At 40.6% G+C, this 15,447-nt stretch overlaps 1 protein-coding gene across 3 annotated transcripts in view; it reads left to right on the forward strand.

Annotated features, from left to right (window-relative positions):
• cadm1b (cell adhesion molecule 1b) overlaps positions 1-15,447 on the forward strand; it is a 129,160-nt gene that overhangs the window by 90,510 nt on the left and 23,203 nt on the right. For all 3 annotated transcript variants that reach the window (XM_028419751.1, XM_028419753.1, XM_028419752.1), the window contains 3 exons: positions 5,777-5,923; positions 10,004-10,156; positions 11,599-11,736. In XM_028419751.1, coding sequence (XP_028275552.1) covers positions 5,777-5,923; positions 10,004-10,156; positions 11,599-11,736 — 438 coding nt within the window. The remainder of the gene's footprint in view (positions 1-5,776; positions 5,924-10,003; positions 10,157-11,598; positions 11,737-15,447) is intronic.

The following is a 15,447-nucleotide window of genomic DNA, read 5'->3' on the forward strand; positions in this document are numbered from 1 at the left end:
CTGTTCATTTGGAAGCGCTTGCTTCTGTCTGTATCTGTTGATTGGCTGTCCATCGTAGTCTGTTCATCTGTGCATATTTACATGAATGGCTGGTTATGTTTGGTATTTCTTTGCAGGAAGGCAGAGGTAACGGTGCATTCACCAGCACTGATCCACCGTTTTTAGCTGTAATACTCCAGTCAACATTTTGCCACATGTACAGATTTCATTTCCTTTTAAAGACTTTTGATTTCTTCTCTGCAGTTTTAACACATTTCATCCTCTGAAAATTAACCGTTTGCTAATCTCCTCACGTTTTCAAGCTTTCAAATGCGTCCCTGTCTTCTCTGTTGGCTAACATGCATCTAAGGACCATATTATCATTTAGAAAGAAAGAAAAATAAAATACATGTTTTAGTATTTTTCCTTCTGCTCTGGGTGCTGCTGCTGTATCTCATGTCTGAATGTCTCCAACAACTCTATTCCACCACATTAGTAAGTCCTCATCCTCCTGAAAGTGTTTTTTTCTTGTAATGTTAAACGTCAAACACCCCATTCGAACATATGAGCACTTCTTGTCAGAGTATGGCAGCTAAGCAGCCATGCAGAGTTAAAAGTGGAATGAAATATGAGTCCTGACCTACATTTTCCTTATCATTATTCTAATTCTTTTAATTCTAGGACTGACTCACTCCATGCTGTTTCTTTACTCTCTTATCTCCTTCTCACATCTTGGAGTGGTGACACAGAGATTTAACCTCAGCTTTTTAGGATGATATTCTCAATGCAGCACATTTAAAAAAAAAACTTTACAGGGTTTGAAAATGAGTCAGTGGGATAAAGTCATTTAGAGTCTGTCTTCTTTAGCTAACACACTACCTCTGGTACATTTCTGCAGTGATCTTTTTGGCCAGAGAAATCAATAATCCTAATGATTAGGCATCTTTTGCCTGCCTTTGTGTGAAATCAAGGACTCAGAAATGAACTGATGATTTGACGGTCAAAGAGTACAGATATCCTGACTGTCTGCATCAAGCCAAACTGCCAAAGGTGACACAACCTGTCATTCAGACTGTAGGTCAATTATTTGTTTTTTATTTTTTGCCAAATGTGAGAGTGGATGTTGTTCTAAGCTTCCTGCATGGCTTATTTCTGCCTCTTTGTCTACATATTTTCTCCACTTCTGGATGTGGACGTCTCTCTTTCATTAAAAATCTCTTGTCTGTGCATGTCCTTGGCAATGTGTTGACACAATTGTTTGTTTGTTGCCACCTGTTAATGTGACTGCACATCATGTAGACCGCACCACACAAAAAATAACACATCAACATTGTTGACCTTAATGTACCCAATGAAAGCAATGGTACAAACATTTGCTCTCTCAGAGAGGCAAACTTAAAGTAAATCTCAGATTTAAAGCTGTTGTTTTAATTATCCATAAAACCTCAGAATCTTATAGACATATATGGTCCAGGTTGTGTTATGTTCACACAAAAAAACATGGCTGATAATTCACCACCATATATGACACATGGTCACGTTTATGCTAACAGAACATTTAGACATATTGCACAACAAACGCGGTTACATTTACAGAACATATGATTGTGTTGCCCAACATCCTCTGAACATGAGACCCGTAAAGGTGCAAGAGTCCAGGTACAGTATGCAACGTAGTGGTTCAAGGCCCCTGAAACCGCAAGTTTTGTTTTCACTGAGGCATATCTCTGTCCCCATGAACACACAGACAGGCAGCTAGAGAAGTACCCACATATGTGCATTTTTCAAGCACTGAAACATGAACATTATGTCACGTTCTCCTGGTAAGGACAGGCTGGTTAGTTTCTAGCTTGCTAGTTTGCTAGCAGTGTCTAAAATGTTCTAACTCTAGGACATGAAGAATTCATCACATACATCCCTGAATACTTGATGAATCTAATGAAGCAAAGACATATAATATAATATATTTATATGGTGGTAATTTGGCGAAAGCAAGTGAGGTAATTCATTAAAAAATGAAAACAACCTTTCTCACAGTTTATGAGGTTGTGCTCAGTCAGTACAGTTTTATTTCAGAAGTACACCTTGTTATACGTCAGTCAGTAAATGATTTACTTTCTAGTTGTGTTGCAGCATCATTATACAACCGGGTACACCGAGAGAGCTTCTAAGAGAGCTTATCTTTAGTTTTTTGTTAAAAAAAATGGTCAAATTAGTGGGTATAAAATTTTTGAAACCTTTTCAATGCAACGGGTCTATGAGAAATGGCACAGTGCTAATTATACCCAGAGACACAAGCTTTCTTACTTGTGAACATCCTTAAAACAGCATTTCATCATGAGGATCAGGATTTAATGACTGAGCGGGATAAAGAATAAAAAGGCAGCATCAGAGAAGGAGAGGGAGAAACTTTTATTGTTAATGACTGTCTATAGTCCTGCTTGTTCCTTGAAAGGACACGACTACTGCAGACAGCAGCGACTCAAGGGAGAGGAATTGGGGGCTGGCTGTCCTGCTTTTTACTGCCCCTTTCATGTCTTTTGATGTGAAAACAAGACAGAAAAGTTCAAAGAAAGAGCCAACTTGATTCAAAAGGTGCCTGTCTCCGAACTTCTAATGGAGGAGTCAGTCCACTGATATTTCCTGATTTCGTCAACTTTTGTTAAAATTGGTCGGAGGGCTGGTGCCGTTTTGCATTTTGAGTACGGCTGATGAGCTGAGCCTCCGTGCCAGACACTTCCATGCCAGATTGTACATCCCCTCGGAGAGCGCACAGACTTTTTGAAGGTCTGTATTTCCCTCCGACTGTTTCATTCAGTATGTTGTGATGCAGGAACAGGAGGGCAGCCATGTGTAGAGATACAGGCACTTTACTCTCCCAGACAGCTGCTGGAATGAGTGTGAATTTATCAGCCAGTCATCTGTGCCATGCCTTTGCCCACTCCCTCCCCCCACTCCCTCCCCCCACTCCATCCCCACCCACCTCCCAGAATTAATGACTGCCTCTCCTCATTTGCACCCAATCATGACCAGGATGCCGAGGCAATTGAAAATGTTTACTTCAATTGCAAAAACCCTCCATGTTTCACAAAATGGCCTGTTTTCACTTTGATGGGATTGCTAATCACAGCGACGTTATTTATGTGTGTTTTGAATTGGAGATGAGCCTAGGCTAGGATATTGGAGGGGGACCAACCTTGCTTGGGGCTGCAAAACCTTATGGAGAATTTATCTTTTACGTTGCCTTTCTCTCAGTCCAACAGATTGGGAGCAGAATAACCTTGCTTTGAGGCTGCTCTATGTTGCTGTTTTGACTGCCAAATATATTACTTTTACAGCGATGAAATAAAATAGACATCAAAACACTTCACCAGCGCTTTCGCCTCATCTTCTGCAGCGCTACGTGTGCTGAGGAGAGCTTGGCTTGATATCACTTATTTTCATTTGATGAATTACATTATAATCCTATATTAAACAACTTATGTGGAAAGAAAGAAAGTAATAGTTCTCTCTTCTTACTCTTTCCCAGTGCTGAACAAGACCATGCTGCTAACAGGCCAGGAGCAAATTACAGGATTTGGAAGAAAAAGCTGAACAGTTATTATTATATGAGTTTAAAAGCTATTATTAAGGCTTAATGTGGGCTTTTTGTGTGAATAATAACTCCCTGTAAAGCTTACAAAATCACCAGAACAAACCCAGAATTACATTTATATTGACTTGATTCTGAACACTGTGCAAAAGTGAATGAACTCTGTAGAGGCACACAGTTTTAGTACTTGGCAGGTAGGTTGTTCCAAACCTCTGTGGATTTAGGCCGTCTCAGTGTGCTTCACGTAATCCCAGACTGACTCCATGATGTTGAGTTCAGGGCTCTGTGAGGGGTGACAAGTCTACTGCAGGACTTGTCACTGAAGATGACTCTTAGACCTTGTTCACACTGGGGAAATCAATCCGGCTAGAGCTGGATTCGGGCCGTATCTGGATATATCCAGATAGTTTTTTTCTGAGTTTGGTTCTGTACAAAAGTCATATGTAAACAACCATCGAAGTATGACAGCTTTGCCCCGAGTTTAATTTTGACAGGGCTACAAAGGAATAAACTGCTTTTTGAACTGAAAAAAATGAAAAAACGAGCGACACAGGACAAAAAAATAACGCACAACGCACAGGCCTGAAAGGACTCTGTATATTGTGAGGCGCCACCTAGCGGTTTGGAGGACAACAAACGGACATGCGTATGTAATAGCCAGATTTGAAAATAGGTCTGAACATATCCACCTTAAAGGCTATCTGGATTCAATCCTACTCTAGCTGGATTGACTTTATCCAGTGTGAACGGGGACTTAATGAAGTAAAACTATGAGAGTCCTTGTGTTACAATTAAATATAGAGTGAGTATATAGAGTGATTTACAAGTCACTGCATTTTACACTATGAACATGTAAATATAAAAAATGTGTCATTCATTTTTTTATGGCTCATTTTATTAAATTCTCTCTATGTTACAGTATTATTTTATTCCATTAATCTCAATCACACCAACAAATAGTAAATATAAACTACATATATCATCATGGTGGATTTACTTTAAAACTGTAATGTGCAGCATTGTGTACTTTTTGGACATCATCTGTCTGTCTTTACCTGTTACCTTCCTTTTGTCCTGAAGCTGAGCCCTGGCAGTGGAATGAAATGGGTAGTTCATTGCATCAGACAGGTCTAAGGAGCTTTTCTCCACAGGAGGTTAATTTCTTATTGCTTGCCGCATTCACAGAGTTCATTCTGAATCATGTTAGTTTGCCTGTCTATTCCCATTATCACTATCTGAAAATGCAGGCGTTTTTTTTTTTTTTTTTTCCCCTCCACTTTGTAAATGTCAGAACGCAATTGAGGTGTCTGACAACCCGGGCATGCAAATGTGCTTTTGATGTTTTCTTGGGGCTGTGGCTGAGAGTGTTGTTCCTCCACTGGTGTGAATCTGAGACGTTAAAACGTATTCTCCCTTCTCCGTATACTCTTTTTGGCTGCTGCCAGATAAATATAGCACAAGGTGACTTTTGATTTCCTTCCTCTTTTTCTGTGAAGGCAGTGGAAACAAAGCCAGGCGTTTTGTGTGCAGAGGGATTGGTGTGAGGTGTAAGTTACGATGACAAGGTCCAGGGTCTGTCAGTGGCAACAATGCCAGTGTACAGAGAGTGATTCAGATGCTTACAGCACTTTTATTCCTGGAGATACAGAACAGAACCGCTGAGCACACTGAGCACACATTGGTCACATGGAACCTCAGATGGAGGGCTCTGATAAAGCTTAACCATAAACAGCATCCAGCTCGGCTCGCCTATCTCTTTTTTTTCTCTCTGTTCTCCGGAGCTCTGTTTAACTCCCCCTCTCTTCCTCACCTCCTCCACCCCGCCCATATCTACTACTTGCCACTTTCTTACACTCGTTCTTTGTCTCTTTTTCTTCCTACCCTCTCCTCTCTCTCTACCTTCGTGGGCAGTAGAGCTTACAGCCCATCTGGCACTGACTCACAGGGCCCACTCTGAGCTGGGGGAGATCAATAGTGACAAACATTGCACATGGCTCTTATATTAAAAGGATTAGACATGGCTGCAAACAGACGATCGACACGGCCTATTCACGTATCTTTACACTGCGCGTGTGTTGACATGCAGTCCCAGTTGTAGGAAAGATAAATATTTCATAGACTGTAAATATATCCAGACAGGAAAGCAGGTTTTCCCATTAAAAAGAATGTCATCTGTTCCTCTGTTTTTCTGCCTGTGTTGTGAAGTCGAAGGTCAGAACCTGGCAACCGACAATGTGTCGGTGATCGAGGGGGAAATGGCCACCATCAGCTGCAGGGTGAAGAACAACGACGACTCCGTCATCCAGCTACTCAACCCTAACAGACAGACCATCTACTTCAAAGATGTTAGACGTAAGTGATGCAATGTTAACCACATCGCACTCAATTTTAAGCATGATATCTTAAAATGCTTGCTTGTGGTTGGTGTACAATAACTTTAGATGGATGGATTATATATAATCCAATGTCTGCCTTATACACTAGTTCATTTTTCAAGAAAAGTATCTTTTAAAAATACTGTAGCTTCATGCCTCTATAGTTTTAGCATTAATAATGGAACCCCAGATAGCTCACCTGGATGAGTGACGCCCCATAAATTGAGATAATAGTCCTCCCTGCACCTATTTTCTTCTTGTCTGTTTCTCCATTGTATTCTATAATAAAGACAGAAAATCCCCCAAAACTCTGGTTACTCTTAAACTCTTACTCCTTTGTCTACAATGAGAAGGGCTATAATCAGCAGTCACTCCTGGGTGAAACGTTTGGATGCACCAATTTTCCGCTGTATCTCTGTCTTCAGTGACTCTTTGCCATCACGGCCACTAATTGCATCTGTCTTTACCCAAGCAGAGCGTAGGGATTGTTTATTCAACACTGACTCATGCAACAAATAAAAAATAGACTCTGTATGGTCATTGGCCTCCATGCTGCATTCTGCCTTTCAGCTGGTTACATATATACCATACAGCACAAAGGCAGAATTATCTGCTAACAACAGTCTGTTCTGATTGGTCAGCTTCAACACTCTACAAGAGTTCTGCTGTCCAGTGCTGTTGGGTTAGGAGGAATTTAAATTGTATCAGTATATGAGTCAGACATGCTTTTTCAAGAAAATTGCAAACGTCAATAATTTTTGATTCAGATAAGATAAAGACATATATATATATATATATATATATATATGTATATTAAAGATGGAATACAAAATATAATCATTAGTTTTTTAATCAAAAAAGTCTATTTCATGCTCTTCAAACAATGCTAATGTTTTCTTTTGTATCAACTAAATTGAAGATCAGTTAAAAATAGCTGCAGGTTAAGCAGCCTTAAAAAGAAGGGAGAAAAGAAAAGGAAAAACTGATTTAAAAAATATGGCATGAAGCTTTTAATCCACTGAAATACTGTGTCTACATTATCTCGGCTACATGCTACATCTGTAACACTGTGTTGCTGCTACAGCTACCTCCTGTAGTCGCCATGGTTTTGGCATTTTCCGTGAAGGTATCCGATATCAGTGCAAGATCAGCTCCAGCTTTACGTTAGATTTCCTGTGCAAACATGATTCCATCTGTCCTTGACTTTCTGGCTCTTTTACACAAGTCATTAAGCTCAGAATGCTGCAAGATTAATATGAGATAATTCACAGTGCTGCCATAATGGGAATACTTTTGTGTCCTTGTCAGTGTTCGATTTTACGATAATCTCTTAGATTAGGATATTGAACATTATGATTATGCATGAGCATATGGGCTACTTCTACTTTGAACCAAGGTTTTGTTTCTGCTTTTTTTTACTTGTTTGTATCTGGGATCTGAGCCAAAATTCAAGGTGAACGAGAAACACCCTTTATTTCAGTCTATATTGCATCGCAGCTGTTTCACAAGTGGAGGTAGTGAGATGTGTGTTCCAGTTTCTTACTCGCGAAGAGCATCAGGGGAGTTTGAGTACACATCTTCACTGTATTTGTACAAAATACCCAAAGCTGCCGCAGAATGTGGCAGAGAAAAATGGACTGATGCAAAGTGTATAGATCATGTCGTGCTGTACACCTCAACATATATATTCTCACATCAAGGAGGAAGATAGAAAAGAAACAACAATTAATTAGCTTTTACATCATACGGACACTCAATATCAGCTCTTTACTGTTAAAACTGTTAAGACAACCTTTTCGATTTATTCTTTATTGAGCTGCTCCATCATTTCCTCTGCTAAGTCAATGTTCTGCCTTTGTCAATTACAAAAAACAAACTGTTTTGTTTATGTACAATTAGATGTGAATATATGTCAGACTTTTTGACGGGAAGCTAAAGTGTCACCGAGCTGCTGCTGTGTATTTGTGTTTCTGGTAATGGGGTCTGGTGAACCCCCATGGCAGCGCTATTCTAGGCTGTGTTCCTAAAGGACTTCTGGTTCTGCAGGGACCCCCCTCAGCCTGTGGCATTGTTACCTGTCAACGGGGCCGCCCGACACAGTGGCAGATCTTTGTATACAAGGAAGTAAACAGCAGTGACACGGGGACACACCGGGAGCTACAAGAACAGCAGCTACGAGTAAAGCGGCAGCCGGAGGAACAGATATGCACACAAACACCGAGAACGATAGCAGCATTACAGTACCAGCGAAGGCCATATAAACAAATTTCTGCTGCAGCAAATAAAGATGAATTATGTCGTAGGTAGAAGCCGAGCGAGTCTTGTTAGGATGAGCCATTTATTCTGCTAGATATATGCGAAATGACATGCAATTTGGCAGAGTTGTCATCTGAAATGGGAAAAATGAGCCTTTATCAGTGAAGGTTGGACCTCTTTGGATGGTGATGCAATAGAACACCATTATTTATTCACTGCTATCACTCCTCAGGAGTTGTCTGACTGTGCAACAAAAGGATTTTATGTTTAAAGTGAAACTCTGCCAAAAGACTTTCCTTTCAGCATCAAACCCCTTCATAGGGTCAAAGGCTCTGGCAAGCTGGTATTAAATCTTAAAGCATTTATAATCATTATTTTTATATTGACGTGTCAATCAAAACAACGTGCCAAAGAGAATAGCTATTTTTTTTCGAGTGGCCAGTAAGATTCTGTGTTTGACTTGAATTTTTATTTTTTTTTATTGTTCTGTTTGCACAATGGCTGTTTTATAAACCATCCATCCAGTCCTTTACCTGAATTATCCCCCACAAGCTGTAGAACAAAGCAGGTTTAGGGACTAGCTGTCAATGGGTGAGAGGAGGAGTACTGTCTGGACACATCACCAGTCTATAAACAATCTTTAAACTGGGCCTGTTTTATAAGCCAAGTGTTTTATTTCATAACTATATATACAGATTTTTATTTTATGAACCAAAAGATCCACTTAGACAACCATCAAACACTAATGAATAGGCATATTTTGGTGCACACCTTTCATGCTGTTATGTAAGCAGTCAGCTGGTTATGAAACAACATGGTATAAATCCTGCATCTCAGATGTTGAAGGGTTTCCCTCCCTCGCAGGTGCTTCAGCTCTCAAAGTGCATCAGTGTCATTGTTTCCCTTTGAGGAGAGACTTCCAAAGAGCTCTCAAATTATATTGGGGGATAAGGTTTCATGTTGACACTGCCCCGAGACCTCGGGTAATGATCATGATGCTAAGTGTGTAAAGCCTGATGGGAATAATAAACTCTCAGCGCTTTAAACAGGGGCTGAATGGAGTTCGTTAGCTCGACAGATGCAGAGAGAGGACTTGATAAAGAAGGCAGGTCAAAACATCAAAAGGGCTCCCAATCAAATCAACCAAAGCTGTTTATGTAAAAGAGTGCTCAGGGATGAGGGCTGACCCAAATCAAAAGCAGCGGGTAGAAACTCAGAGAGATGGCTAACCTAGTTTGATGACATTAAAAGAAAAATCCAGCCAATCTATACCGATACATACAGATTCTTGGCTACTTTTGATTTCGAGTTTCGGGCATCAAGCCTCTCTACCTCCACGCTGCGATTTAATTCATTATGTATGTTTGAATGCCTCTCCCCTTTTTTCTAGAATATGTGAGTTTGACGCATCCACCCATGACCAGCCACAGCCCACTTTAAGAGTTCTTAGCTTGTTAGGAGTCCTCATGAGCACTCTTCACACTTCCCTGTCTTTGCGGGTGCTCTGTGGACTGTAAAGCTACTTTATAAATCAACTTGTATGAATCATTTTGAAACCCACTTTTCTTTTACTCAATTAAGGAGAAAGCCCACAAAAGGGCAGCACTCTCTTCCTCGCTCTCTCATCCTCCTCTCTCTCATTTTCTCCTGGTGTCTCCTTCGCCTTCCTCCTTCCTCTCTGTCTCATTCTCACCACTTTCCACTTTCTCCCCTCGTCCCTTTTCCCTCTCACAACGTGTCTCATGCCCGTGTCCCTGTGCTCTGTAGCCTCACTGTCTCTGTCTCACATGTATCCCCACAGCTCTCAAGGACAGCCGGTTCCAGCTGGTGAATTTCTCTGACAACGAACTGCGGGTGTCTCTGTCCAATGTGTCACTCTCCGATGAGGGACGCTATGTGTGCCAGCTCTACACAGATCCTCCTCAGGAAGCCTACGCAGACATCACTGTCCTGGGTAGGTGTGAGGACTCATGTGTGAACCTCACAGACACACACTCTGTTTCATTGTATTTCACTCCATTATAAATGGTGAATATGAAATAATAGTAATCTTTGATCCTGTTATCTTTAGCAACTGAAACAAAATGTCAGCCAATTAGGCTCTCACGGTGCTCAACAGCATAACGAAAAGGAGCAGATGCTGAAACTGATGGCTCAGACCGCGCTGCTTTTGGCAGCTGTGTTGACTCTGTGAATCCCGGTGAATGTTGACTTGGCTGCTCCAAACGATTCCCTATTGAGAGTCAGCTGTGCCACACTTTGATGCTTTGGAGTGAAATTACTCTAGTTAAGCTTTATTATACATGCAGACATCCTGGGGGATTGAAAGGAATTAAAAGCACTTTAAAGTAATTACTCTAGTTGTACAATTGAAACCTAGCTGCAGTATTTTTGAACCAAGGGTTGCATTGAAGAGTCCTTGAAATGAGCACCCCACTGACTTTCTTGCTTTCAAGTAACAGGAGTTCAGTAAGTTTGCTGTGATGACTAATACAGAGGCTGAGGGAGAACTGTTCCTTATTCTGTTTTTACACCATGTAACCATAGGCTGTAGTCACATATACATCTGTAACAGAGGCATCACATTACAGCACATTACATTTAATTCAGTTTCATTCATTTAGGGCTTTTTACAGTCAGAATTATCTCAAGGTGCTTTACAGAAACCCAGAGCCTGAACCCACTTAAGAGCAACAGTGGCAAGGAAAAACTCCCTTTTAACATAAAGAAACCTTGAACAGGACCCGGCTCATAAGAAAGAACCTTCCTGCTGATAGCTGGGCAGGTAGAGGAAGAGAAGAAGAGGTAGACAGGACAGAGAGGATGAAAGAGTGAGAGAAATAACAGGTAAAGGTGGAGGGGGTGTCTGCCTCCAGAACCCAAGTTGGAAGCTGGTTACATAGTAGTGGTGCCTGATAGCTAAAGGCTCGTCCTCCTGTGATCTGAGTGTTCTATTGGGAGTATATAAGACTATAAGATCCTGCGGATATAAACTAGTCCAAGGTGGTAACCCTAGCTCAGGATTAGGATTAGGGTCAAAACTAAGGTTAGGGTTAGAGTTAGGAAGGTCACAGTGTTGTGGTTCAAACTTTATTACATTTGGCTCACTGAGACCATTACGGAAATGTCTCACTTGCCAAGAACCTAACCCTAGCTCTGCATTAGGGTTTGGGTTAGGGTTAGGAAGGTCGCAGAGTTGTGGTTTGCCGTACTCAGTTTACTGAGAGCATTATGGAAATGTCTCACTTCTACACCCCACAGCGGCCCTAATCATGTTAATATTGAGGAAGTTATTTACACACATTATTATAATCATTATAGTCGTTGTTGTTGTTGTTGTTATAAATTAATCTGTGTGAATTGAAATGTGTCTTTGTGACCTTTGGTGCGGTTCAGTCCCACCGGGCAGCCCAATCATCGAGAGCCGTGAGGATGTGGTCAGTGAGGGGAACGAGACGGAGCTCACCTGCACAGCCATTGGCAGTAAGCCAGCCGCCTCCATCAGATGGATGAAAGGGGAGGAAGAACTGACAGGTCAGTGGAATAACAGCCTCTCCCAGTTTGCTTCACATGCCGCAGGCCTGTCCACTTTCCTACAAGTCCTGGTCTCTGGAGGCACTTCCTCTGTGAACAAAATGTAGTTCTACTCTGAAACATTAATGCATGTTGTACTGATTATGTTGACTGACATGTATAGGAAGATAATCCTTTCCGGCATATACAGCTGGAGGAGGACTGTGTTTTCCTCCCTTCCTTTCTACTACTTTATACTACAGTATGTAATGATCAAACTGTGCATTCACAACTGCAAGAGCTGCTACGTTATGTTCCTCATAAATGTAATGAAACATTTGCCTACAGGCACTTTTATCCCGTAATATTCATTTTAGAGATGAAGGTTTCGATTTAAAATTACTTAAATATTTACCGTGAGCATTTAGTCGCACCTCGACTGCTGCTGGAATATGTTTTTCAAAACTATAAAGCTGATTCATTTACTTCAGTACATGGTAAACATGGTGATGAACATTGTTGTCTTCATCTCAGAGCCTTCTGCCAGGCTGCTGCTGCAAACAGAGGTATATAATCTGTACTGGTAAAAATCCTTATTACCTTTCAGTTATGATTAGGGGTCGTCAATTATTTATTCTATTTTTATTGTACAGCAAAGGGGGATATTCATTTTAGTCATATCCTATTTACACCAGAGTGGATGTCTCTGAGCTTGTTGTCAAATTATATATGTATTAGAATAGAGGGGATTCATTTGGCTTGTTGAGAGATGAAATATTTAGACAAGAGCGAATCTGAAGCTAAATGCCATCTGTGCCTCCAGTGCTCCCTACAGGAGTCCAAGTCAATTTCTGTTTATGAGTTGTGGAGTGTTGTGTAGAGGAGGGAGAGGCGACGGGTTGTTTAGATCAGCGAAATGCCACTGACATGCTGAGAAGGGCTAATCCATAGTGGCAGTGGATATATAAAGAGAGCCAGAAAGTCACGTCCTCCTGTACCCTAGGAAACACCGATCACTTCTCATTATGTGACGTGCTAAACAATTCATTATAGTTCCAGTGTTTAGAAGAAGCACACATCGCACTGCTTTTATAGAATCTCTCTGATGGTGTTGGTATTTACGTCCCCTTGCTAGTTTAAAACTCACTTTGAAATTGGCTGGATTGGTTCAGCGACCATTCATCATGCTGGCAGGTATATGGGACGGACGGCCCATGTGAGACTCAGCACACGAGGTGGCAAAATGCTTGTTAGCATAAATGACAGCTGCAATACTATTTAAATGTAGTGGAGGCTGCTGCTGCCGCTCAACAGTACAGGAAGTGATTTCTTTCACTGGACAGCTGCATTCATGTTTTAAATTTTAAAAAATGCAGGTGATTAAAAAGGAAATTTTAACCAGTAAACCTTGAATATTTTTTATATTAATTAGAAATAATCACATTTTTTAGGTGGAAAAACAGCTCAAATGTAAGTTTTTAAAATACACTCAGCCATTAAAGCCGCAATCTCAAATTCAGCCACAATCAATATTCACAAGGGAAAAAACATTTTGGGATTCTGTTATCAGCAAATCAAATAGAATCTTATTCAGTGTTTTTCTCTAATTTTTTATTTCAATACCTTGAAAATAGATTTACACTCAACCTTGAGGGGTTAAATGAATTATTCCAAATTTAAGATTTTTTCTTTTACAGTGTATCCTTCATCCTTCCTCACTCATTTTCTGACACATAAACAAAATTCATTGAATATAGATAGATAAATTACACACATACAAACATACAGGTATACTTTAACTTTAACTATACTATACTAACTATAACTATACTTTAACACTTTATCTTTTGAGCTAGCCTTTTTTGCTATTGGCTGATAACTAAGCTATGCACCTTGTAATGCTGAGCATCCTTGTTTGTCTTAGGGGATAAATGTTTTGTGATGTAAATGTCACCAAAGAGTTGATTAGCTTCAACTGAAAGTTTTTCAGGCTGTCTGTTCATGCTGTGCAGTGATTTCAACATCCACTTGGACTTAAGGATAAGCTGTGGTCTCACAGAACAAGGTTTTAAACACATATTTAGGCCTCTATGATGTAAATCATTTTATATCTGAAAGATCAAAGCAAGGTTTTACCTGCATAGAGTTACTGTAGATTGTATAAGGGAGAACATGGATGTACACTGCAGCTGCCAAATGAACAGTTTTCAGTTCCTTATTGCAGTGCAGTCACACAAGAGAGCAGTGTAATGAGCAGAATAACAGATGTTTATTTTGAATGACAGCCCTGTCTCAGAGCTGGAGAATCAAATTTGATAAACAGCGAAAGTTGAATATTTATGTAACTTTAGCCCAGAAATCAGCAGCCAGCAAATAACTTAACTGTCTCACCTCACACTTTTACTCGTATGTCTCCTTCTGGGCTGCAAAATTCACCTCACAGTTTGAAAATCTCTCTTCAAACAAGGCACATATCACCCAGTGCTGCTGATGCTGCTGCAGTGAACGTGGTGAGTTTTAAATCTATATTATCTTCATTTTAGCCAGCTTTCCTAATACTTATGCCAGCCGTTGACTGTCTAAGCCGTGCTGAAACAGCTTGATCACTGGCGGCTCTGCAGCGCGTTGGCAGGCAGAGGACTCGGGTTAGAGACTGACTGAAAGAAAATGTCACCCTGAGAAGAGGCTATGCTTGATTGCACTGGGATTGATCAGTGCTCGATGCTCACAAGAGCGTTTGATTTGACATCTCTGCTGTATCTCTCATGTCTCCTCTGCATTCATATTCGAGTCTTTCTGTGACCTGCTCCACACTTGTTTTCCTCATTGTGGGCTTAGACGACACTGTTAATTGACAAGCGCTGGTCAGCCCCCATTCATCCGTAATCAGTCTGATCTTCAAAACATGATTCAGCACTTTATTCAGTTGTTTTTTAAGATTAAAATATTTTAGTGACAAAAAATAAGCAATACAAGAAGTCAAATTAAAGGCCGTTTTTTCCCATGACAACTCTGTGATGAGTGCAAGCTGTGCTTTTTTTTTTCCGCCCTGACCTTGAATGTGTTTTGCTCGTCCCTTTGGTATTTTGCACGGTGCAGAGATGAAATGAGACACACATCATCATGGGGCTTTCATGCAGACGAGGTCGTTGTAGAAGGCGGGCTGGTGCTTATTTGGTAGAAACTCTTTGACATTGGATATGGGCAGCTGGGTTTTGCACAAAATCAGCAATAGTGCAGACAACAAACTTTGCATCAAACAGGGCGAGGTCACGTTATGCCACTTCTAATGAGGAAGGTATGATGAGGAAATGATGAGGCTGTCTTGTTGCTGAAACAGCCATACAGTACCAGTGGAGATGAACTTAATAGAATGTTAATGTCTACAGATTTCTGCTATTTAGAAAGGGAGAATTTTTGACCTGTCAGATTGCTGTTTACATTAATTTTCGTCACTTAAACTAATGAATTGTTGTGTTTTTGCATGATGTTACAGTGAGGCTGACCTTTCAGAAACACAAATCTGTCATTTTATTTTATGAAATGTTATTATACATTACTGCTTTAAAGTCACATCCAACATTAGAGCCAGTCTTCCTGTTATGTCACACAAATGTAATGAACCACAGCAGCCTTTCACTGTCAATATCTCACCCTTTGGGAGAACATTGCTGCCAAATCTGAAGAAAATCCTCAAGATGATTTTGAGATACTGCGTTCACAGGAATGGGC

This window comes from Parambassis ranga, chromosome 13, assembly GCF_900634625.1.
Source record: "Parambassis ranga chromosome 13, fParRan2.1, whole genome shotgun sequence".
NCBI lineage: Eukaryota > Metazoa > Chordata > Actinopteri > Ambassidae > Parambassis > Parambassis ranga.